Here is a 25,445-nt window from a genome sequence, read left to right on the forward strand (position 1 = left end):
GCTCTCATGGGTGGAGTGCTTTTATAGACCAGGGAACAATGGATGGGACAGCTCTGCAGATGGGAGGAAGTCTTACTGAAACAGAACACTTCATCTATCATATCATGATACCTAGAGAAGACCTTGCACAACACCAACAAGGAACAGGATGGTGACTGGTAGTGGTCCCCATTTATAGAGTGACCACTAGGCACGATTAATATTACCCGATTTTAACTCTCAACAAGCCCTGAGGGCAGTAATACAGCTATGAGGAAAAAGAGGCTCAAACCCGTAAAATTGCTGGCTGAATCACTGCTAACTAGGGGCAAAATCAGTATTCAAGATCCAGGCCCATCTGACAACAAAGTCCGAACTCCCACCCACAGCCACCCACCCCTCAACGGGTGCCCCCTGCCTCGCCACTGCCTCTGCCTCCCCACAGTGAGAGGGGCAGGTGCACGCCGGAGACCACTAGCAAGTGGCCTTCAGCTTCTCCCGCGTTACCTTCACATGGGACGTCTGGGTGATGAAATAGATGGGCACCCAGTCCAGCACATCCTGGGCCTGGGAATTTCCAAAAGGGGCCACGTAGTCTGGGAAGCCCTGACCCTTTAGCAGGCTCTTCATCTTCTGCGCCACCAGCCGACATGTGAGAGCTTTGGTCAGTCTTTTGGCAAGGAGAATGAGGTCAAATGAGGTGATTGTTCAAACCTACAGTTTTTTCTTTTCTTAATAAATGTCAAGGTCATGTTTAATTATGACATTTCTCTAGAACACACAAAGTACTAAAAATAAGAAACAAGGACATCTGTCTCAAGGTATTAGCCATCTTTATGTTACATCTGCCAAATACCTCACTTTAATACAGTGTTGCTGCTGCTACTGCTAAGTCGCTTCAGTCGTGTCTGACTCTGTGCGACCCCATAGATGGCAGCCCACCAGGCTCCCCCGTCCCTGGGATTCTCCAGGCAGGAACACTGGAGTGGGCTGCCATTTCCTTCTCCAATGCATGAAAGTGAAAAGTGAAAGTGAAGTCGCTCAGTCGTGTCCGACTCTTATCGACCCCATGGACTGCAGCCCACCAGGCTCCTCCGTCCATGGGATTTTCCAGGCAAGAGTACTGGAGTGAGGTGCTATTGCCTTCTCCGTAATACAGTGTTAGTACCCATAATATCTCTGATTATAGAATATTGTACCTGCAGTGTTTTTTATTTTTACATTCCTCAACAATACACATATTCTATTTTCTCACTCTCCAAAAAGGGGATTATTTGAAATTAAAGTGTCTCTCACTTTGTGAAATTTTGGTTAGCCAGGGAGATGAATCCAAAACAAAGTCTCCCAAACTATATTCCATGGAGAAGCTCTGTACAAGAAGGGTTCCATGGCCAAACATTTGAGAAATATTACTTACCCATGTCCCCACTGAAGTACACTGACATTACTAAAGACTCTGAGAAGTGCTTACTTAGTAAGGAATCATGTTTTGAACTTTAATTTGGTGTTTCCCAAAATATTAAACCACAAAATGCTGACATTATGGGAATGTATCCCACAGAACCTCCTTTCAGAAATGCTAGTCTAACACGATCAGAATAATGTAAATGGTGAATTTTGGTCTAACCAAAATGATGATGTAGATACCCTGGGGAGATCTAAGGATGGGAAGCAAGTGGCCTGTCGGGTAGGGACCAAGAGAGAAAGAGCCAAATCCTCACCTCCCATAGTGGGAACTCAAATAAACAAAGTCGTAAGAAAATAAACAAGGATCTGCTGTACAGCAAAGGGAACTACATTCAGTGTGCTGTAATAACCTATAATGGAAAAGAATCTGAAAAGAATATAACTGAATAACTTTGCTATACACCTGAAACATTATAAATCAACTTTATACCTAATAAAAAAAATAAAAAACAAAAGTCATAAAACAAAAAAAATCAAGAAGCAGCACTATATATGGGTTATTTAAAGATCTGGGGACCAATTTTCAAAAACTCAACCATAAGAGTTGAAAGTGATTGCCTCTGGGACTCTGGGATAGGGAAAATGAAGGTAAGAAGTGCTGTCTTAAAAAAAAAAAAAAGTGCTGTCTTTAGAACAAGCCACACAGAGCTGTTCAACATGTTTGACAATAAAAAGATAAATAAAACATACAAAGCCTTGATATTTTTACTCTGCCATATCTGATAAGCAAAAAGGGTTTTAACAATTTCCCCTTGAATCATGACCACTAATAATATGCTAATGAGCTTATCAGCTGATGCAGAGGTTTGATTAAAATGGGAAGTGCTAGGTAACTAACAAGGACCTACTGTATAGCACAGGGAATTCTAATCAATACTCTGTAATGACCTATATGGGAAAATTAAAAAGAGGGGATATATGTATAATGACTCACTTTGCTGTATACCTGAAACTAACACAACATTGTAAATTAACTATACTCCAATAAAAATTATATATACATAAAGTGGGAGTACAGTGGGAGAACACAGGGAAAACAATGGGAAGAGTAAGAGTGTTTTTGTTTTTTTTGATCAATGAAAATAGGCTCCAACAGAAGCAAGCTACTCTCTTACCTGAGTTTACAGCCAGACTGCATGTTGTAACCAAATAATACTGGGGCCCGGATCCCCTCTGCTGCTAAGCAGTCTTGCTCAGTTGTACTACGAAGAAGAGTAAGTTGTCCATATCTATTTGTGGTCTGAATGATCCCAGACATTCACAGAAGGTTAAGGGAGTTGCCCGGTACTGAAGCAGCAGATTCTTAGGAGATGGTGTCACGTGTGTGACATGAGATTTGAGTGAGACCCAAATATCCCTTCTCTAGGCCGTGGGGATTTTGATAATTATTTCCCAGGAGAAGGAAAAATAGTTGTAACTGTTTTCCTTGATTAGGAGAGCCTCAGAAGAAAAATTCTCAAAAACTGGCCCTTCAAAATTAATTCCACATTTTCAAAACCACTAATTTAACAGTCTCGGTTTAAGTGTAAAATCAAATACCTCTAAACGTCTGTCAACCCTTCTGTCTGAAGGCTTTAACTGTAAGACACTGCCAGTCCCCTGGGCCACGCTGTCCCACCCCATCAGGCTCCACACAGCCCTGCCTGCTGTGCAGGCCAAGCCCCCCAAAGGCAGCTCTGGCCGAGACCAGCCTCTCCAGCCCTCAGGACCCTCAGCAATCAGGAGAAGTGCAGCCCACACACATGGACAGGGAAATGAAGCTTTTCTACAGAGCCAAAAAGGATATCCCTTCTGCGGCTGAAATCCAGCAACTAACGGGAGCCCCACCACATAACCAGGGTTTCCACTGAGAGGAACTGGCTTTGCGTTTTGCTGAAAGACAGTGCAGAAATGCCCCCAAGCAATTCTCATTTTAATAAGGAAATGGCAGAGGGAAAATGAAATGGTTTTCATAATGAAATCTGGGATTACCAACCAATGAAAGAATTTCTCCCCCTACTCAGAACTATAAATATATCTGCGGAGTGTAGGAGTACATCATGCTGTATAAGAACAAGCTCACAGGGAGGAGAAGCTTATTCCCAAGTGGAAAAGACACAAGGACTCTGGCTGGATTTTGTGACAAGCTTCCACAGGCTACATGTGAGCCCTTTGTTCCGAACAAATGGTTGTAGTAATACTTCTAATTTGAGATTTTTTTCCCACTAATTCATGATTTCTTTATACTTGGCAATTATTGATACTTATATGAAAATTTATCAAGCTTACCTGAATAAAATAAATTTCAAACTTTTGCTGGAGTGGAACCATTGCACTGCTCACTGCTCCCAGAAGAAGAAAGAGATCAGCTTTTATTACCTCACCTGCATCTGTATATGTGAGGCTGTACGTCACCTAAAAACAAAAGGATACTTCAGATACATCTGTTCCCAATATGTTTCTGTAGCTGTATTAATAACTCACATTAAGAAAATATACATCTAGGAGGCTATCCCCTCCCACTTCTCATGCAGAGAGAGAAGCGTGTGTCTCCTGTCCAACCGGATTATGGGAGGTATTAGCTCAGCATAAGCCCCCACTGACAGGGGCATCTGAGCCTTTCTGTGCCCAATCACAGAAGGTACAAGTCAGCTGGCCTGAGCAGAATATAAGCAGCCTATCTCTGCAGATAAATGTGTTAAAACAACAGCAGTAGCAACAAATTATGATGTATGCTTATAAGTTACAAGGTTTGTGGAGAAAACCACATGTGATTACTTCAGGGACAAAGAAGTGACCTCTGATGAGACAGAATAAAGGCAAGCAGGAGGCCAAGACAAGAAAAGCAATACCATCGGATGGGCCAGAGGGTGGCCAGTTACCCCTCAGGACCACACCTGGCTTGAGCAGGCCACAGACAGTGAACTTTCAAAGCCAAACTGGGTGCCTACCTCAAGAACGACGTTAGTGCAGATTTTAATATGCCCCGCCTCAACAACACCCTGCTTTGATACCCGCAGTATTTCCGTGTCTTCCAGTCGGGTTAGTGTTTTATTTAGAGACCGAATGACAATGGACTGAACCATGATAGGGACCTGCAAAGTAAAGTCCTGGGTTACCAAACACACACCTGAACAGAGGAAGTGAATGGGTAAAAATAGTGTAAAACTTGAAACACACCTCCACAGATACACTGCCAAGGAGGGAAAAGCAAGCTATAGAACAATACGCATACTAGAATTCCACACTTGCAAAAACACAAATATTTATTTATATGTAAATACAGGCACACATTCACATAGAAAATATCTGAGATGGATATAACCAAAATGTTAAGTGATTACCCCTGAAAACGTTCACACAAAAACATGCACACAAATGTTCACAGCAGCATTCATAATAGCCCCAAAATGAAAATAACCCAAATGTCCATCAACTGATGAATGAATAAATAAAAGGTGGTCTAGCCCTACAAAAGGATATTGTCCATAAAAAGAATCATCCATAAAAAGGAACGAAGCACTGACACATGCAACAAGGGAGATGAATCCTGAGAACACGGTGCTAAGTGAAAGAAGCCAGATACAAAGGACCACGTACTATATGATCCCATTTGCATGAAATGTCCAGAGTAGGCAAGTCCAGAGAGACAGAAAGTATATACAGTGGTTGCCAGGGGCTGGGGGAGAAGGCTGGGGTAGAATGAAGCGTGATAGCTAATGAGCACAGGGTTTCTTTTTGGGGTGGTGAGAATGTTCTGGAATTAGATAATGGTGATGACTGCATAACCTTGCGAATATACCAAAACCCATTAAATTGTACACTTTAAATTGTAAGTTTTATGGTAAGTGAATTATATCCCAAACACACACACACACACCTCCCATGATGCCATCAAAGACACACATACACTCTCACCTCCAACCACAGCTCCTACTGATAGATACACTTGCTCTCTACACGCACATGCACATTCCTCACAGAGTCCTGGAATCCATCCTCCTAAACCCCCACCACGTCTCTGAATATGTGCTTGACCCAGTTTATACACAACTTCTACACACACCCTTATACACACACGTACTCGTGGTGGGATCATGAGGAAGAAAAACACAAACAAATTTTTTTAAGCAGAATCAAGAAACCCTGGTTAGATCAACGCTACTAAAGGACATTTTTCACTTATGGCCATCGCCAGTGGAGTGATGGAGCACCAAGCAATCCTTTCAATGGCTTGAACCTCTAGATATTTTGGCCTCTTTGTATCATGAGACAAGTCTGACGTTTGCTCTAAATCTCTGCTCTTAGAAACCACTGTTTAGGAGGGAACTTGCATCTGTTTGTTTATAGTGCTTTGAACTTTGCCCTCAACCATGTACTATGCTGATTATAATTCAAAATTACTAAGTATTTAAGCTGTCATTTTATAGGTAAACAAGTAGTTCTTATGTGTCTGTTCCCATGACCAAGAAGACCCGCAACTCTCCCTTGATAGTCAAAGCTCTAATCCAAGAACATGATATTGTTCAAAAGCAAAGGTGAGCTGTCATGCGACAGAGCTGCAGGTTGGCAACTCCACTCACTACAAAGAAAGTCCTCTGCATAACAGGAGTTCCACGCTACCGGTTAATTAGCTATAGGGTAATTAGCTCTTAAGGAAGTCATCAAAAGATAACCCTGGATTCCTATATCTGAAATGCCCTGATTCAGCAATGATATACTGTGTTCCAAGCAAGCACACACCTTTCCATACCAGCCTCTGAAGAAGCCATCCCCGCGGCGTGTGGGTGTGACTGGCAGAAAGCGAAGGGCTCAGTTTAAATTAGCTTTGTAAAGACTGAGAGAGCAGTGTAAGCTCAAGAACTGCGCGAGGCTGTCACTGTGCATTCAGTCTCGAGAACAAAAATGGGAGGGCTGCTCTGGTTTCCTGAATGTCCTATTCAATCATATCCCATTCCCAAACTAACCACTGGCAAAGAACTAAAGCCCACTTAGCAACGAAACTACAGGGCCGTGACAATCTTTTGTTGATGGTTCAACAAATATTGACAATTCCAAGCAATCACAATGAGCTTCGATTAGTGGGAAGACTGGATCCAACTTTTATATTCCTGATCTTCTAACAGACTTTGGAAGCTGCATTTAAAAAAAAAAATTTAGACACATCCCTGATATTAGGTGACGTCCTTCGGAGCTTTGATGCCACACAGATCTGAGCTGAAAGTCCCAGACTGCCGTGGCTTGACTGCGTGGCCATAGGATATAAAGAAAGAATGTGTGCGCAACTTCTAACCTGGGGCTTGGCACACAGTAGAGCTGGTCCAGTCATCGCTAAGAATAACGTCTCTGGAGCCAGATAGCGTGGCTTCTTATCCCAGCTCTGTACTCCCGCGCTGTGTGGCCTCGGGCAAACCAATTCATCTCTCTGTGACCCACGTGCCAGAGAGTGCCAACAACAGGACCTGCCTCCCAGGATCACTGGGACAACCAAAGGACTGCAGACACGCAGAGCACCTGAAACAGCACTTGGCACACAGTATGTGCCTTTGAGTAAAGTCCCATTATTCTTCACAATAGGTCTTCCCTACTTGACTGAACCAATCCTTAGTCATTCAATTAACACCCAACCCATGAAGGGCCCAATACCTTCCACGCACGCCTTAGTACCAATGCTACACGGCGGACAGGGCAGCTGTCCCCACAGACAGTTCAACTTTGAATGGCACAATAAATGCACTTTTTAGGACTTCCCTGGCAGAATCCACCTGCCAATACAGGGGACACGGGTTCGATCCGTGGTCCTGGAAGATCCCACATGCCATGGGGCAACTAAGCCCAGGTACCGCAACCCTTGGGCCTATGCTGTAGAGCCCAGGAGCCGCAACAAGAAGCCACTGCAATGAGAAGCCCTCCGCACCGCAACTGGAGAGCAGCTCCTGCTTGCTGCAACTAGAGAAAGCCCAGGTAAGGCAATGAGGACTCGGCACAGCCAAAAATTTTAAAACACAAATAACTTTTTTTAAGTACTTTCTTAGTGATCAGAGGTATTTGAGAGCTAGTCTATTATATGACTCTCAAACTGGGTCCCTGGGAGCTGTAGTGTTCCTCACAAGAGGCCAGAAAGGAGAAAAGTGGGCAAGTTGGACAGGTAAAGGGTTTCTGACCCACCTCTGCTCCTACCAGGGGCTTTGGATTCAATCGTATTACATACTAGGTAGGCTCTGCTTCAGATTTCACTTGAAGAAGCACTGTAACTAAAGTAAGTTTGAAAGCACCTTCACAGATGAGGAAATCCAGGGCCACACACAGTAGTGTGGAGTCCAAGGTCAGACGACTATCCCTTTCCAAACGTCTACCTCACAAGTTTGTGTCCAGAGACGGAATGAACTCAGTCACAGCAGGTTCCGTGGTCTGCAGTGCTTCCTGCGCAACAGACGCCTTACCCAGAGCCGGGCCTCACATTATGTGCATTCTCTCCCTCCAGCCTTACGTCAAGCCTCTGGGGCAGACACTACCATCCACCCACTTGCGACTGGGGAGACTGAGGCAGGTGTCATATGAGAAAATAACAGCAAAGCTGACTTTTGAACCAAGGCCAACCAAGGCTCTGGGAGCTGATGACAAGGTCAATGCCTTGGCCTCCTTGGGGACTGTGGTATTCACAGGGAGGAACAGGGTACAACCCCAAGAACAAGAACAACCCCACCATCTTTCTCTCTGACATAGCTGCAAAGAGACTATAACCTCCTGACCACGGCTCTCCAGGGCCATGGGCTGGGGCCATGGCTTTGACTAGAACCTACCTGCAACTCAACCCTGGAAACTATACTGACTGTGCTCATTTCCTACACAGATGTGTATGTTCACTGGGCACAAGATTTCTTTCTATCTTCTACACTGGACAGACAGCATCCTGAGAGCTAGCCAGCCGTCCTGACAAGAGGCCAAGCAGATATCAAGGGATGCCCTGAAAGCACAGAGGCCAATCACGCCCCTTGTCAGTCAAGACACCTAGGCCATTTAAACATGAACAACTGTGGACTACAAAAACTAAAGGAATTGGGAAGTCTGACCCTTTTGTGATAATAAAAGAATGATCTACTAAGGAGTTTTCCTATTTCATTTCTGCTTGCTTTCTGGCAAATGTTTTTGTTACTGGCAGTAAAGTACCCTTCCAGCTGTAAGTGTATTCATTTCAAAGGGCTCTAAGGTAAGATGATAAGTCCATTAAGTATTCTTACCTCTATTCCTGAACCAGGCACCTAGATGAAAAAGAACAACAAATCTTGTTATGTGCAACAAAAAGAAGCACTGTTATTGCTTTTTCAGATGATGCATTAAAGGGCATATTCCTCTTATTAAAGACTTCTTAAAGAGAAAAACAGAATTTCCTTAATCAAGGCTTGCCACCCACATATTTTTTGTATCTGTGTCATCATAAAAGAGGTAACTTTACATTTTCCTTCTATATTCACTTCCTTCAGACTGGGAGCTCAATAACACAGCCCAACAGAGCGTGTCTCGGGAAGCCTCCATGCTTCAGTGTAATTATCCAGTATTTTTCACATGGTCATCAGTGACATAACACTGTAGAGAAGACACAGCTCCCCTCCTTCTGGTCACTTGTGCTGTGCCTGTCCTCATGGGAAGGATACCATCGCCTGCCCAGGTGGCTCCACAGTCTCCTGGTCTTCCTGTCTCTAGCCCAAGCCCCCTGGAGGCCAAGCTCCTGACTCGCCAGCATGGCTGGAGCTCTCTTCCTGAAGGGCTCTGCCGCACTCCATTCCTGTCCCTACACCCCCAGTCCCACTTCTCCAACTACAAGAGGCCCTATTAGGCCAATGGGAGCTTTTGGGGAGGGGGTTGAGTAGACATGTCTGGGGGTGGGGGCTCTGGGATGAAAAGAGAATTGTGCCTGCATGCCTGGGGGACTGTTTACAGGACAACTGTGAGGGGCCACGTGCACTGGAAGAATTCACAGGCGTAGATGGCTGACTTCGAGGAAAGAAAGAGGGAAAGGATGGGAAGAGGAAAAGCTAAAACTTGATTCTGAAAAGTGAAGTTCAGATGCCATGGAACCCCCCCCATCCCCTGCCACCATCACCACACTCCCCTCTCAGTAGAAGGAAATCAGAAGGGGATGGGGGCTTTCACAATAATCACATGATTTTTAATCACTGAAAAATGTCTTCTCCCCTTGCGACCCTCCATGTCACCCACCAAGTGGGCCAGTGGCCTCTCCCATCTATTCAGTTCAGGCTTCAGTCACCACAACCAGGAATAAAGGGCCGCTTCTCTTTCTCCAACAAACCTATTTCCTGTCCTTTCCTGGGTATTTATTTTATCTGCCAATCAGAAATATAACTTTTTGGTGCTAGTATGATCATTTCTGTGACAGACATTAGATGTTTTTATAATTCTGAAAGTTTTGGTTATTAATAAAGGCTTTTTTAATTCAGGAGACAGATATCAGTGGTTACCATCAAAATGAATGAATGCAAAAAAGAAAAAAATGAAAGCAAATTATGAGCTGACTATATAAAAATAAAAATTATTTTAAGTGATTATTTCAATATCTTTGGTATCAGTACACCAAAGAACTGGAGAAGAAAAATTCTGAGTGTCAATCATGTACTGAAATGATTCTCTACTTGTCATATTTTAAAAGGGTACAAAGAACAGAAAATAAACCCAATGAATCGAGTTTTACCTCAAAATAATTCTTACCCTCAAAATTTTAGGGCTGCTGTAATAAGCCATGCTCAGGGTTTCCATTTCTTCACAATGTTCCAAATTTATCCTCCTGGTGCACTTAACAGCTTGGTTAACCAGAAATGCTGGAAATCATAACATTCCCAAGGAAAAAGGAAAAAAAAAATTAAAAAGAAGAAAAATGTCTAAGAAATTGTAATCTAAGTAAAACTGCAAAGTTATGACATGTATACAATATGCTTCAGATAGAGTATAAAACGGAGAAGGCAATGGCACCCCACTCCAGTACTCTTGCCTGGAAAATCCCATGGATGGAGGAGCCTGGTAGGCTGCAGTCCATGGGGTCTCGAAGAGTCGGGCACGACTAAGCGACTTCACTTTCACTTTTCACTTTCATGCATTGGAGAAGGAAATGGCAACCCACTCCAGTGTTCTTGCCTGGAGAATCCCAGGGACGGGGGAGCCTGGTGGGCTGCTGTCTATGGGGTCGCACAGAGTCAGACATGACTGAAGCGACTTAGCAGCAGCAGCAGCAGAGTATAAAAAATTATTTTTCAAATATGTAATACAGTCACATGATTCAAAATTCAGAAAAAGATTTGAGGAGTTGTCTCCCTCTAACCCCTAACCCCCAGCAACCACCAGTCCCCTTCCCCAAAGACAGTCTGCATGAAGTTTCTTGTGTATATTTCTGGAAATATCCTATATTTTCAGAAAGTGTGTGTGTCTGTGTCTGTGTGTGTATACACACATACTCTTTTTAAAAGTATTTCTTTCCCCTTTTGGAAACAAACTCACAACATATATTCTGCCCTTTGTCTTTTTCACTGAGCAATGTATCTCGGAGTCCAGTCTGTCTTAGTATGAAGAGCTTCCTCCTCCTCTTTTTAGGGATAACTCGCATTCTATTACAGACACACCGTAATCTGTCCAACCAGTTCCCCACTAACGGAAGTTGTCTCCAGTCTTGCTCTAACAATGCTGCAATCTATCATTTTGCATGTGGGCCAGAGTTTCTGTAGGACCAACTTCTAGAAGTAGAGCAGCTAAGTTAAAAGGTATATTTGTCTGCAATTTTGATGTATGTTGCCCAAGTGCCCTTCACCAAGGCTGTACCAATTTTCAGTCCCACCAGTGATATAGACAAGCGCCTACTTCTCCACAGCATTAAATTTCTTTACGCTTTGCAATCCATTAGGCGGAAACGGTATCTCAGTTTGGGTCTAAATTACACTGCTCCTACTGTGTGAGCAAGGTTAAGCCTCTTCAACAGAACACACTTCCCTTCATGTAGCAAGTGTTGCTTCCTTAGGCCACACGCTATCATCCACAGCTTAGCGGGCTTCTGCATAGTGAGGCTGGCTAAGGACGGGGGAGCCAGGCCTATTGCCTTCTGCTGCCAAGAGTGGTTACTCCACAGAGTCTATGATGCTCCTGAAGGAGAAGCAGGACCCATGGGAGGCAGCTGCATGGGTTGCATCCCTGCTTCACCACTGCCTGAGTAAGAAACTAAACTCATTTTCTCAGTTCCTCATCTCAAAAATGAAGATAACCCTCCCTGAGAGGACCATCGTGAGAATCAATGGGAAAAACACATGCAAGCGCTTAACACCACACCCAGCACACAGTTAATCAGTGTTAGCTACTGACAAACTTTCGCTCCAGTGACAAAAGAACTTTCCAACAACCTCAAGAGTTAAACAACTGAGTGGGCTGGTTGCAGGTAGTGAGTTCCCCATCACGACGAATGCTCAAGCAGTGACCACCGGTGGCAGAAAAGATTCTGGCACCGGGCAGGGGTGAGGCGGACGGACTGAACTATACAATCTTTGAAGTGTCGTTCAACTCTAAGACTCTGTTTCTAGTTACAAAGTTTGTTTATTATGATTGCTATAAATTTAAACTAAGAGCGAACTCTGTTTGCAGAGAAAAAGAAAAATGCCCACTCTCTTACCTGCAGGGTTATTATCAGTGCACAGAGATGATGTAAGGGGAGAAGGAAATCTCAAAAATGAATCTGAAGTCTGCAGAGGAACCCCATACTGCAAACAGAACAACCAACAGCTGTCAGGGTGCTACTCAGGCATCCGTTCAACACTCACTACACAGCTACTACGTGACCAGCAGCACTGCAGGGATGGTTAAAGAATAGATGCGGTCCCTGCCCGCAGGGAGCAAACATCTAGCTGCCCCACCCTTTTCCTTTTAAGGCTGTGTGTTTCTGTGTATGCATGTTACAGAATTTGCAGGCCTGTTTATTCTAGGCTATTCTACTTCCATCCCACTGGAAGGTTATCTAAGAGGCTGACACAGGTGCAGCAAGCGGGGAACAAGCCCTCTCCTTCACTAGAGCTGGGAGAATAAACTCCTGCAATCTTTCTGGAGGGCAAGCTGGTATTGGTATTTTAAATTTCCATTCATTCTGACCAAGTTAACCCATTTATAGGAACATACCTTATGGATTTAATCGGACAAAAAAATATCTATAAGAATGCTTACTGTGGATTATTTATAACAGCAAAAACTTGAAACGAATGTCTATTAGATAGTGGAATGGCTCCGTAATAAATAATGACACATCCCTGGAAGGAATACTCTGTATCAGTAAAATGCAGCTCCAACTCTGGCTCCTTCCTATACCCATGTTTCCCTCAACACTTCAATGGGGACATCACTTAAAGTGAAGCATCCTTCCCAGGGTTGTGTACAGTGACGTCTGAAGAGCTCTGCCCAGTGCCTGGCAGCTGGGAAATGCTCCAGAAATGGCCACTTTTATAGTGATGTGGGAAGATGCATAAAATTGATCATGAATAAAAAAGGAAATTTATAGCACAATGTGGATAACTAGAAATTTCATTTCTGCACAATATTATACATATATTTTAGTAGATGCATTAAAAAACCAGGAACATACACCCATCTGTTAAGTGATTTTCAGTGTGCACTGTTTATTTGTTTTTGGCCAAGCCACATGGCTTACAGGCTCTTCTTTGCCCAACAAGGGACTGAACTTGGGCCATCTGCAGTGGAAACGTGGAGACCCAACCACTGGCCCCCCAGGGAACTTCCTTGCAGTGTGCTTTGGTTTTAACTGGACATGGGGGCCTTTCCATTTTTACTTCCGTGCTTCTATGCCTTCACCTTTTAGAACTAGCACAGGTTGTTTTATACTTCTCTTTTAAAAAGATGCTTCCAAAAATTATGACATTTAGTCAAAGTTAACACATATTTAAAGGCTTATGAAGGGATGGATAACAAATACCACACATCTTCCCAAAGTCTGTAAAACTACACACAACTCTGAGAAGAGGAGCCGGCCTCCAGCCTATCCACTCTGTTTCCAGCAGCATCTCTCAAGCACTTTGCTGCATCTTTTGAGGTAGAGAAGAAAACATTCTGCAGAGACAAATGAAAGCTTACCAGAGAATATATGCCTCAAAACTCTATGTTAGAATTCAACTGCTCAATTTTAATTTTCATGATTTTTGATCTACAGGCACAAACATTGTTTCTTGGTTTATAATATCAATTCTGTGTCCCAGGGAAGCTAGCTTACTGGGAACATGCTTATAAAAACAAGATATTTATGACAGGATGAGTGGATTTAAGTTCCTGGCTCACCTCATATTTTGCAGTTTGGGGAGCATCCAGTCTGGTTGAAACATCTGATTCTGCATTCAGTGAAAAACCATCAGGTGCTTTCATCAATTTATCAAAACTACTTTCATCAGTCACTTCTGGATTAATAAAGGATAATGCAGGTTTATCTGTTTTTAGAAAAAGTATTTTAAATCAGTATAAAATATGATATGTATAGCATATACAGTATACATAGTATTTAGGAAACAATCTTTAGTAGCAGTAAGGCTGCTGTGGAAACATTTAAATGTCTCTACATATTCACTTCCCCCAAGATTTCTGGAATCTTATTAAACAGACTCCCCAGGCATGGCCTCTTTCTCTACTAAGGAAGCAAGAGTTTCTAAGGCCTGCAGGTAAACAGCACAACAGAAGCCAATACTAATCAATCTCTCTCTCCAGTCCACGGACTCATAAACTGCATAAACCTCTCAGGGGCAACTCTCTCCAGATGGCTAGGGGAATGAAAGATCCTGTTTCTACCCTCACACAGCCACCTCCGAAGCCCAGGAGATGATGCGCTCTGTGCGTGAGAGGTGGGAGGAGGAGGGAACAGGCTGGTTACGTTCACTGGGCCTGCTACAGTGACTGACCGGCCATTACTGCAGATTACAAACCACAGAGCATCCACCTAAATTTTTAAGTGCAAGGGGACAAAACCAAAATATAAAGACATTCGGAAAAGATGATAAAGTTTAATTGATAAAACCATGAATGTGTCTCTGATCTTGATAATGTTTTATACATTGGAACTAGACATCTAATTGAGCTAAATGCTCAGATAAAAATAAAGATCCTGTTTTCATGCAAATACCCTTAGTAAAAATAAAAGAGAAAAAAGGAAATTGAAACCAAAGCTGAACCTGACTCTCAACCATTAAATCAGGAGGAAATGCACGCACACACACACACAAATAAATCTAGATTCTTAGGCATGTCTACATTTTATAAACACCTTTGAAATAAAATAAGAGAAATAAAGCACGAGATTTCAAAAGACAACTACAAAAGCACAATTAAAGAAAACGTGCATAGCCACAGGTTTATAAAGTTACTTGCAGTTATCTGTGGAATGGTCTCAGGATAACCTCTAGCCAAACCATAGAATAACTGCTTTAAATCTAACTTGATGTGACATTTTTCCATAAAATAACTTTTAAAAGAAAAAATTTTCCAGAGTTTCACACAGTATATCAATATCAAATACTTACAGTTTGTAATATGAACACAGAAAATAGATGGGTTGATCTGGTCGACAAGTTTAAATACTCTCTGAGGTGGGTCTGCTGTAAAATTCAATGAATAGACAGCTGCTTTTTGACTACAAAAGTGACTATCACCCCTGAAAATTAAAAAAATAATAATAAGACAAAGTTTTAAGGCACAAGCACACAATCTTAGCAAGATTATTTTAGAACTGTCAGATGCTTGCACTGTACTAAGTTAACTACATGGAGGATATTTATGAAAGTGTGATGTGAGAATTGAATCCACTTTTATTTAGTTTATTCAGTGTTAAAATGTTCAGCATTTTAAACTTTTTCCTCTAACAGTGAAAATATTAAGACAACTAGAATAACCTTTAAGAAAATCTTGTCAAGTATGGAATACAGATGAGAAATGATTTTGATGTAAATGAACCTTGCATACTCTGATGGAATATTAAATTATATAAAATTTTGCAGAACTTCAGACTGTTTATAAGTACCCAGAATGGATCCAAAATTCCTGTCTTTAGAATAAAGCTGTCTTCATAAATGAATGTGAAAATGAGAAAAAGTAACATCATCTGTAAGTCTGGGGCTTAGAAACTGCGGTATAGTCAAGTCTTCAACCAATCCCAGACTTAACAAACCCTAATCAATTTGATATAGATACAGACATGGTTTAGGGAGATACAACAAAAATGAGATCATATTACATACCACTTTAAGGCCTTTTCCCACTTAATATAGAGTGCCCAGTAGTTCCCATATCATCAAATGTTTTCATATTATTATATGGTTTCGCTGTATACCAATTTATTAAGCTACTCCCAATTTTTTTTAACCAATCCTCTACCGTTGACCTAGGCTGTTTATAATTTCTCCTGATTATATATAATGCTTTAGTGACACCCTTGTTGATACATTTGTATTAACGTCTCCAGTTATTTCCTTAGGCAATATTTCCTGAAATAGAATTGCTGGGTCAAAAGGTAGGTACAAAATTTGAGGCTTCTGAGACTTACTACCAGAGTGCCTTCCAGAAAGGCAAGATGCAACCTTACCAACATTGTAGTAACAAGAGCACCTATTTTGCTGTACTCTTGCCAAGACCGCATGTTATCAGTTTTTACCGTTTGCTAATTTCATGGGCAAAAGCCTATTATCTCATTGCTTTAATTTGAATTTTCTCTTTTACTAGTGAGGTTAAATATTTTTCCATAGGGTTATTGCTCACTGGTATTTCTTCATGAGTTGATTAATTTTTATGAGAAAGTTTGTCTTCTTGACTTCTAAGAACCCATATCAAGAATCCCTTCTGAGTGTTAGAAATACTTCTTCCTAGTTTGTTAATCGTTCAGTTTTATAGTGTTTTTTTTGTCACACAGAAGTTTTTTTTTTACGATCATCATTCCTCTTTTAATTGAGGTATGATTAACTGATTTTTTAAAATAATGAAGTTGTCAACCTTTTCTTTTATAGATTGCCTTTGGGTTTATCTTAAAAGACATTACCCAGGACTTTCCTGGCAGTCTAGCAGTTAAGACTCCCCACTTCCATTGCAGGAGGGATGCATTCAATCCCTGGTCGGGAAACTAAGATCCTACACGCTGTATAGTGTGGCCAAAAAGAAAAAAAGACATTTCCCTAACCCAAGATTAATAAATATTCACATATATTTTTTATTCATTAATTTTTTTAACATTTCACTCTTCTACCTGTTGGTAATTTACTTCAGTGTAACATTATGAAGCAGGAATCTAATGTTAGTTTTTCAATAATCATCCTGCATCATTTACTGAATGATCCAACCTTTACTCCACAGATGTGAAATACCATGTTTACAATAAGTACCATGTTTACATTAAATACTTAAGTAGAAAAAAATACTTTAAGAAAACTGGCTGGTGTAAAATCAGTACACACAACTGATTTTTGGCCTTTCTATTCTCTTTCAATGACCTACTTATCCATAATGAATTAATACACATTATATTCAATATTATAGTGTTCCAATGCTTTAAACCTAGTAGTTTGCTCTTCTTATTCAATAACGTCTTGGCTGTTGTCATCTGTTTATTCTTCCAGATGAATTTTAGAATCATTTTGACACATTATCCCTCTCCCATCTGACTGGAATTACATTATAACAAATTGAAATGTATATGTAAGTAATGATTCTACCCATCCCACTACACAGATTATATCTCTCCATTTATTCAAATGTTTTATGTCTCATTATATCTTGAAGTTTTCTTCACATAAATTCTGAATAGTTAAGTTTAATTCTATGATGTTGTATTTCTTTTGGTGTTATGGTTAGAATCCATTTCCACTGTATTTCTGGAATGGGTATTGCTGGGGGATTGAATTATTTTGTAACTGGCCTCTTTTCCAAATGCTCTGTATAGTTCTAATGGTAAATGAGTTGCTATCATGGGCATAAAGAGTATTTTGGAAAAACCATGAGTAGTATAAATAAGAAAAGATCCAGCACTGAAAATCTACGAGTCATACTGGGCCTTAAACGACGAGGAGGAGTCAGACAGAGAGGGAATGGGAAGCTAATCCAACTGCAAGAATGGCATTGGCCAAGGATGGGTACTGTACTGATGGTGTTTAGAAACAGAGCACCAAAGCTGCGTTGGACGAAGGATTCCAGATGGGGTTGCTAGGAAATAAGATGTGAGAGAAGCTGGGATGGATATGAATTCAGGTTATGGATTCCATAGGTAATGAGAGTTCTCGAAAGTTCCTTAGAAAGGGAGTGACAAGAGGAGGCGTGAGCTTATGAGGAGGAAGGGAGCAGGAACGGACAGACGTGAGGGCAATCATGGAGGAAGATTCAGCAGAATGGGACTCTTGACCCTCCCCTTCCAGTCAGCAGCGCTCTAATCCTGTGCAGTGAATCAGCATCGCATCCGTACATTTCTCTCTAGTCCCACCGGCACAGCCTTCTGGGTGAGAGCCTTCTTGGTTCCCTGCCACCAGGCCTGGCCCCTGGGAGCCACTGTCCATGCTGCTGCAGAATTTATTAAATTGGAGATCTGATCCCCTCACTCCCCAGCCTCCTGAAGAAGCCAGGAAAAATCCAAACCCCTCAGCATACACACAAGGCCCCTCAGGACTTGACCCCTGCCCTTCCCCACACTCCTCTGGCTCCAGCCTTCCTCAGCCATGCTGAGCTACCTGCAGTTAAGGCAGCAGGCTATACTCCTTCAGCCCCAGGAATCTGCCATGTGGCTCCCTCGGCCAGGAATGCCCTCCCTAATTCCATGCTGACCAACTTCACTTGTCCTTCAGGACTCAGCTCAGCTACTTTTCTAGAAAGACCTCCCTAGTCCAGCTGTCTGGGTTACAGGCCACTCTCTCAGTTCTCCTAGAGTTTGGTGCAGAAACTGCCATCCACTCGTTTGTCTCCCTTACTCAATGAGCTCTTTGAAGACAGGACCATGTCTCACTTGTCTTTAAATCCCTGGCACTGGCACACGAGAGGTGCTCAAGAAAGGTATGGTGAACTGTAAGAGACAGCTTAGCCGTGAGAAGGCAAGGAAAAGGCACAAGTCAGGGGAGCCTCTAGGTTTCTGACATGGGTTTCTGCCTGAAAGAACAATGGTAGAGAAAGTCAAAGGGCTACTCGAGGGTCAGTTAAGGGTAGAGCAGAGAAATTCATTCATCCATTCAACTCACTTTTAATGAAGGCCGACTACATGGTAGGAGCTATCCTAGGCACTAGGGATAAATGACATATAAAAGAGATAATTCTTACTCTCAAGAAGCTTACATCTAATGAGGGGAAAAAGACACTAATCCACTAATCTTAATGATAAATTTATAATTTTTTGAATGGTAAGACTAGTTTATGACAGTTCAGTATATGTAAATAAACCTTCTATGAACTGGAATCTACATAACAAGAACACCCAATTAATTAGGACTATTAGTTTTCATTATTTCTATACTTCATATTTAGGAGAAGGCCACAAGCAAAACTAACTCAGAAAAACCCTGAAGTTCTTTCCTGAGAGCACTACGAATTCAGTTCTAATTTCTAAACCATGGTGCCACAAACTACACCAAATCTTGTAAATAAGTTTTACTGAAATGTAGTCACACCCATTCATTACATGCCTGCTTTTGCTCAACAATGGCAGAGTGGAAAAGCTGAAACAGAGCCCACACAGCCTGCAGAGCTTCAAGTGTTTATTACATGGCCTTTTACAGAAAAAGTTGGCTGACCCCCATTCTAAATAGTCTATATCTAAAATTACAGTATTGGCTATTTTTTAAGAACTACATTCTAAATAATGATCGCAAATCAGAACAGATACCTCACTCTCAAGCTCCCGGAACTTACTAATGCAGGAAAATAGAATGATTTTCAACAAAGACTGAACCACAGTGTAGTTCAGGTAGCCAGAAAAATAATCTGACTACAACACCCCGTGCTCTAGGCATTTTAACAACATCGGAAGTAGATAGGATTTCCCATTGGTCAATAAAATAGTTTCTCATGGGAAAAACACACTGTGCTTCCAAAAAGCATTCAACCTATCAAATTTCAACTGCTAAAACTTCGTACAAGACTGAATTTAAATTGGCTATCTCTGAATAATAAACTGGTCCCATCCTGAATAAATTAACTTCTTATAAGTGCTGTTATTTTATCAAAAAGCTTTGAAATCAGAATTACAAGAACCAGGTAACTGAGAAGAAACTGTTTATCTTGCAATCGACTGGGAATGTCATTTCCCATTATTCTCCTACACAATGTGAACTGTGAGAATTCCTGGTAGATTCATCTACTAGAAAGGTATAAACAAAGCTTTCCCTTCTAATTTTCGTTAGAAAATTATGTCCACAACAAAAGCTGTAAAATTAAACTGTACTTTTCACCCTAGGCTATACATGAGACTAATTCACAGATACAAAAATGTGACACCTTATTTGTTTACAAATCAAAATGAAACGTAATTCAATCTCTGAACACAGATTTCATTATAACCTTTGTGAAAAGTACACTCTCACTTCTTTTTTGCCTGCACCATCATCTGGCTGGATGCAAATAAGGGATAGATACTGTTCTACACAGGCTTCCCAGGTGGCTCAGTGGTAAAGAACCCATCCGCCGATGCAGGAGTTTGATCCCTGTGTCAGGAAGATGCCCTGGAGAAGTAAATGGCAACGCACTCCAGTGTTCTTGCCTGGGAAATCCCATAGAGAGGAGCCTGGCGGGCTATACAGTCCATGGGGTCACAAAAGAGCTGGACACGAGGGCTTCCCTGGTGGCTCAGTCAGTAAAGAGCTGGACACAACTTAGCGACTAAACAGCAAAAACTCTTCAATATATTGATTTCAACAGCACAGCTTCTGAATGATGCAGAATTCAGGAAATCAGCCTGAGTTGATTTGGGTTTTTTCAGCCTGGGGGAGTTTTCACTTTCTGTCCCCAAATTTCATAATCTTGGTCCAATTTTATCAAAACTTCATGTTACAAACTTACGTGACAACTGGAATTGAGCAGGCAGAAAAGACACTGAAATCCACGGAGCTGCAATCAGGATCACAACAGCAGTTGACGTCACACTGTGCTGGAGACAAGTCACAGACACACAGAGCAGCAACTACAGAAACGAGAGAGGTGGGGCGCAGAGCGTCACAATCTGCAGGCAGTGACTGCCCCCTGCCACTGCAAAGTACCAAAAATCCATCTCATACAAAGGTCCGTTTTATTCCCTATTGCACTTTGGGGGAAATCTGTGAAGTGAAATGAGTCAGTTTGAGCATGCCTCCATCTGAGATTTTCCCAAAGTGGCCAATCATCTGACTCACTTGAAAAGTTCTGTTTGCACTCTCCCTACAAAGACTCTGATTTGGTAAGCTAATTGTGAAACCCAGACACCTGGGCTTTTCAAACACTTTTCAGGTGATGCTGATAATTAAAATAGGTTTAAGAATCAACACGGTAAATCACTTGCCTGACCATAAGAACCATCGGTTTAATATTGCAGATTTCTAAGCTCCTCTGGAGATTCCAATTCAGAGGAAGGGCCCACTTAAGGCTACTAAGAATCAAAATTCTCAATTTTGTTCCTCTCCTCAGATGTAACCTGCAGCTTTGAAGCTGAGTCCATGTTCACAGGCTATTGGCCAAGAATCAAGCTGACTCAAGTTCCTTGTACTTGGGGTTCTAGAAATATCTTTGGTAATTCAGACAGTAAAAACATGGGAAGAGGTAGAAGCCCCACTTAGCAAGTTTTAATTTTTAATAATGATGACCATCTGGATTTTTAATTCCCTGTTTCAGGCTGTCAAACGGGGAGGTGTGGGGGTGAGGGGAAAGTTAAATAGCAGAGCATGAGAATGATAAACACTGAACTCATGGTAGTTTAATAATTGCTGGAAGGAGGGAGATCAGTTCTTCAACCTTACCTGTAACGTTGTTTCTTTTTTTTGAAAAAGGATTTCATGCAAAAAAAATTTTTAAAAAGGGATCTCAAGCAAATGCTGGTAGACAATCCATACAACATTCTTATTAGCATTTATGAATTATTTTATAATAAAAATGAGCTTTAGAAGGAATTCCCTGGCAGTCCAGTGATTTGGACTCGGTGCTCACTACCAAGGCAGTTCAATCCTGGGTCAGGGAACTCCAGACTCCAGTCTGCGTGGTGTGGCAAAAAAAAAAAAAACTTTAGAAAATATATACCTCAAAAAAGGTACAATAATAAATTCTGGGAAGATGAATGTCAGGAGAAGAGGAAATTTTTGTCAGTGAATACACAATCCATTCTTAAAGACACAAAAGTTTCTCCTCTAGAGTTTACATGTTTCTCTCTAGCCAAGAACTCCCTTGTGTCCTTAGAAAATTATAACACCTCTCATGTACACTAAATAATAAAGTGTTGAGTAAAAAATAAAGTGTTGAGATACCCTGCCTTATGTGTTTGAAACGAATCTTGATTTTACAAAACCTAAAACCCTTATAGGTCCCTAGTAGCTGTAAGACTACTAGGGACAAAGCAATAGTGTTTAATAACTCTACTTAGGAAAGAAAAAAGGGTCTCTATCCAAGATGTGAGTGTACTTAATCAGCCAACAAGTTATCTGCTGAGTACTCGCAGGGTCTGAGTAGCACTCAGCTGCTCTTCCAAGCCTTTTCACAGCTATAGGGTACTAATGAACAGAGCTCAGATTTGAGATGAAAGTTATCCTTTTCTTGTACCTGTAACCCATTCTGCAAAGGGTGGTCCAGTTCTCCACTCAGAGTCAGTCTCCTGCTACAACCTGTACCTAGGTTGTGACCTAAAATGAGGCAAGTAATTCATAAACCTAAAAAATGGCAATAACCCAGGGACTTCCCTGGTAGTCCAGCAGTTAAGACTCTACCTTCCAATGCAGGAGGCATGGGTTCTAAGCTCCTACATGCTGTGCAGTGCAGCCAAAAAAAAAAAAGTTAAAGAAAATTTAAAAAAAAAAATTTTTTTTTAAGTTAAAGTTAAACATTAAAAAGTTAAAAAAGAAAAAGTTAAAGAAAATCGTCATAATCTAACATCATAAAATTGTTAGGATTAGATGAGACACAACGCAGAAGAAATCCTTCGCACAGAGCTTGCTACATAAGAAGTAGTTAATGTCAGCTGTCATTTATTACCATTACTTGCACAGATCTAACCAGAGGCCCTTTAAAAAGACAAAGGAAAAGTGCAAATTTATCCTCTCATACTGGAAAAACAGTTCTGAACATATGACCTATTAATGATGGTTCAAGAATAGCTTCAATTTGGGGGATAAAGTGCATTAACAAATGAAATACTTACATGGATAATAGGCAACTCAGCCAAAAAAATCTTCAGAGATTTTCAGATATTGAATACTCTGCTATATTTTGTCCCAAATTATCACTTAACTTCCCTGCTAAATCAAATCAACAATTTCAATATAAAACAAAGTTTTTGTATTAAAATAGCAAATATGTTTCTCTGTATTTTTTCTGACAGACTACACAATTTATAAACGAGAAATAATGGTTCAGTAACTTAAGTTCTAGAGTTCAGAAGGTCAGCCAATGATGACTTTTTTATTTACTAATACTGAGCCTGACTCAATTTAATAAAGATTTTTCTTAAGAAGGGATTAAAAAAAAAAAAAACACTGCATATCTATTGGGGTTACAGAGGACTTAAAAGGGATTTTTTTGAGATCACAAACCCATTTGACAAACTACTTACTGCTATGAACCTTCACCCCAGAAAAACGCATATTCACAAAAGTTAGCACTCGATTTTGGAGTCAGATATCCCCTGAAGTCATCCATGTTAAATCAGATTACAAAAGTCACTAGCTGTGTAACTCAAGGATTAGATCATTTTCTAAGAAATATGCTAAATATGCTAATTATCCTTAAAGATGAATATTAAGAAGTGGGCATAACCCCTCACCCCATAACTCCCTACCTTCAACTCAACACAGGAGGACTTGACCTAGTCATTTTCTGTAAACTAGATTTTTTGCATCATAATTGAAAAGCTCAACGTATCCTATGCACTTAATTCCCACAGTTGCCTAGAAACTTTCAATTTCAACTGAAAAGCTGCAAGCAAGTATTTATTCATTAACACCTTTGGCATTAGTGTCGTCCAGGACCACTGCAAGTACTTCTAAAGATTTTTATAGTCACACTTGGCTCTCTGAGCTTCGGTTTTCTCATCTGTATGACAGTGATAATAACAGCTACCTCTAAGGGTTGTCGAGAGAATTAATACCTATGAAACACTTAACAATGACTGCACACTTTAAGTGGCCAGTAAACGTTAACTATCGCTATTATTACCTCACCCGGGCTACCAACCCCCGCAGGTTGAACCACTGTAGATCCCCAGGAATTGGTACTTGGTTACCCACCATCTGTGACCGGGGCGGGTCTGGGGCCGGAGAAGGGCCTGGAAGCCCTGGGGATCTCAGGAGGCTTAGAAGATATTACAGATCGGAGAGTCGTCGGGACCGGTTTGGTGGAGTTGAGGCCCTCCGTCGTTATTACCGGGGGGGTCCCGGCCTGGGCGCTCACGGAGGCCCAGCAGTCTAGGAGAACGAGCAGGAGCCGCGGAAGGGCCCGCGGCCCCATTGCTCAGCCGCTAGCCGAGCGGCCAGTGGCTGGGTGGCTGGGAGACCGCGCGTTACCTAGCAACCGCGGCGGCTGGGCGCGGGGCATCACGGGAAGGGTCGCCCGAGGCCTGGAGAGACGTAGGGACAGGGGGCGGGGCCTGGGCGGGGCGGGCGGGGCCTGGGCGGGGCGGGCGGGGCCTGGGCGAAGCGGGCGGGGCCTTGGGCGAAGCGGGCGGGGGCGGAGGGCAGGGCCTGAGCGAGGCGGGCCAAAAGAGGAGGGAACGAGGGGCGGGGACCTGTCCTCCTTGTGAATTCCCCACGTGGTTTCGAAGAGGACTGCAGTGCTTGTTTTAAAAATGTAGATTTCCAGGTTCCATCTCAGGGGATTCTGATTCAGTCCAAGGGCAGGGTTCAGGGACCAATATTTTTAACAAATGCACAACCAGTGCATTTGGGATAACACACACAACTAACACAACCAGTGCATTTGGGACAACTAACACAATCAGTGGAGGGACAGAAATCTTGGGACCCACTCTCCTAAAGCTACTAAATAGGGTTTTTTGAAGCACAGAGATCATATCACTATCCTTGAATTTTTCTCTATCTCATATGTGTCCACACTTGCTTTACCGATATGGTTTTAGTTCCCTTAGGATCTCTGAGCTACAGTTTTATGTCAGGAATGATGTCTACCTCTAAGGGTTGTATACCAGGAGGTCGCCAGATAACTTCTGGTCGCTGTGTTCTGATTGTGATAACGGAAACAGATGAACACTTAATAACTTTTTTACAGACAAAAAAATGACAAAAATTAAATAGAATGATTTATAGGCCTTAAAGGAAAAAAACAAAGGAAATCTACTTTATCTGTACAAAAGGACTTGAAGACCACAAGACTCAGGGAACTCCCTCAGTTCTAAACTGCTGTATTTATAGAAGTATTCCAGACCAGAGATGTTGGTTATTACACCTTTGATACTTCATCTCCTTACAATTCAGAAGTGAATGTGAAAATACTTAAACATATCATGGTAATTACTCAAGAAACACATTTTCCAATTCAGAAGAACGCTAAAAACATATAAATACCTAGATTATTAAATTTATATATTAATAGCAAAGCTAAATCATCAAAATGACATCTTTAGTACCTTCCTATGACATTCCAGAGAAAGTATCTAAAATATAACTGGATCAAATGTGTAATACAGATATTTCCAATTCTTTCCTACAGAGTATTGCTTTAACAACTACTTGAAATTCTGAATTGATGCCTTTGAACTGTGGTGTTGGAGAAGACTCTTGAGAGTCCCTTGGACTGCAAGGAGATCCAAACAGTCCATCCTAAAGGAAATC

At 41.6% G+C, this 25,445-nt stretch overlaps 1 protein-coding gene across 4 annotated transcripts in view; it reads right to left on the bottom strand.

Moving 5' to 3' along the window:
• TCTN1 (tectonic family member 1) overlaps nt 1-24,176 on the bottom strand; it is a 29,974-nt gene extending 5,798 nt beyond the window's left edge. For 3 of the 4 annotated variants that reach the window (XM_070386176.1, XM_070386175.1, XM_070386177.1), the window contains exons 1-12: nt 23,886-24,175; nt 20,485-20,605; nt 14,988-15,118; nt 13,759-13,904; nt 12,092-12,179; nt 10,153-10,262; nt 8,667-8,687; nt 4,377-4,520; nt 3,715-3,840; nt 3,233-3,318; nt 2,562-2,702; nt 487-649 (exon numbers count right to left, since the gene is read on the bottom strand). In XM_070386176.1, coding sequence (XP_070242277.1) covers nt 487-649; nt 2,562-2,702; nt 3,233-3,318; nt 3,715-3,840; nt 4,377-4,520; nt 8,667-8,687; nt 10,153-10,262; nt 12,092-12,179; nt 13,759-13,904; nt 14,988-15,118; nt 20,485-20,605; nt 23,886-24,105 — 1,497 coding nt within the window. In that variant the 5' untranslated portion in view covers nt 24,106-24,175. Of the gene's footprint in view, nt 1-486; nt 650-2,561; nt 2,703-3,232; nt 3,319-3,714; nt 3,841-4,376; nt 4,521-8,666; nt 8,688-10,152; nt 10,263-12,091; nt 12,180-13,758; nt 13,905-14,987; nt 15,119-20,484; nt 20,606-23,885 lie in introns of all 4 variants that reach the window. The other variant, XR_011467453.1, reaches the window with a different exon arrangement.
• Nucleotides 24,177-25,445: the final 1,269 nt, after the last annotated feature.

This window comes from Bos mutus, chromosome 17 (genome assembly GCF_027580195.1).
Source record: "Bos mutus isolate GX-2022 chromosome 17, NWIPB_WYAK_1.1, whole genome shotgun sequence".
NCBI classification, from domain to species: Eukaryota; Metazoa; Chordata; class Mammalia; order Artiodactyla; family Bovidae; genus Bos; species Bos mutus.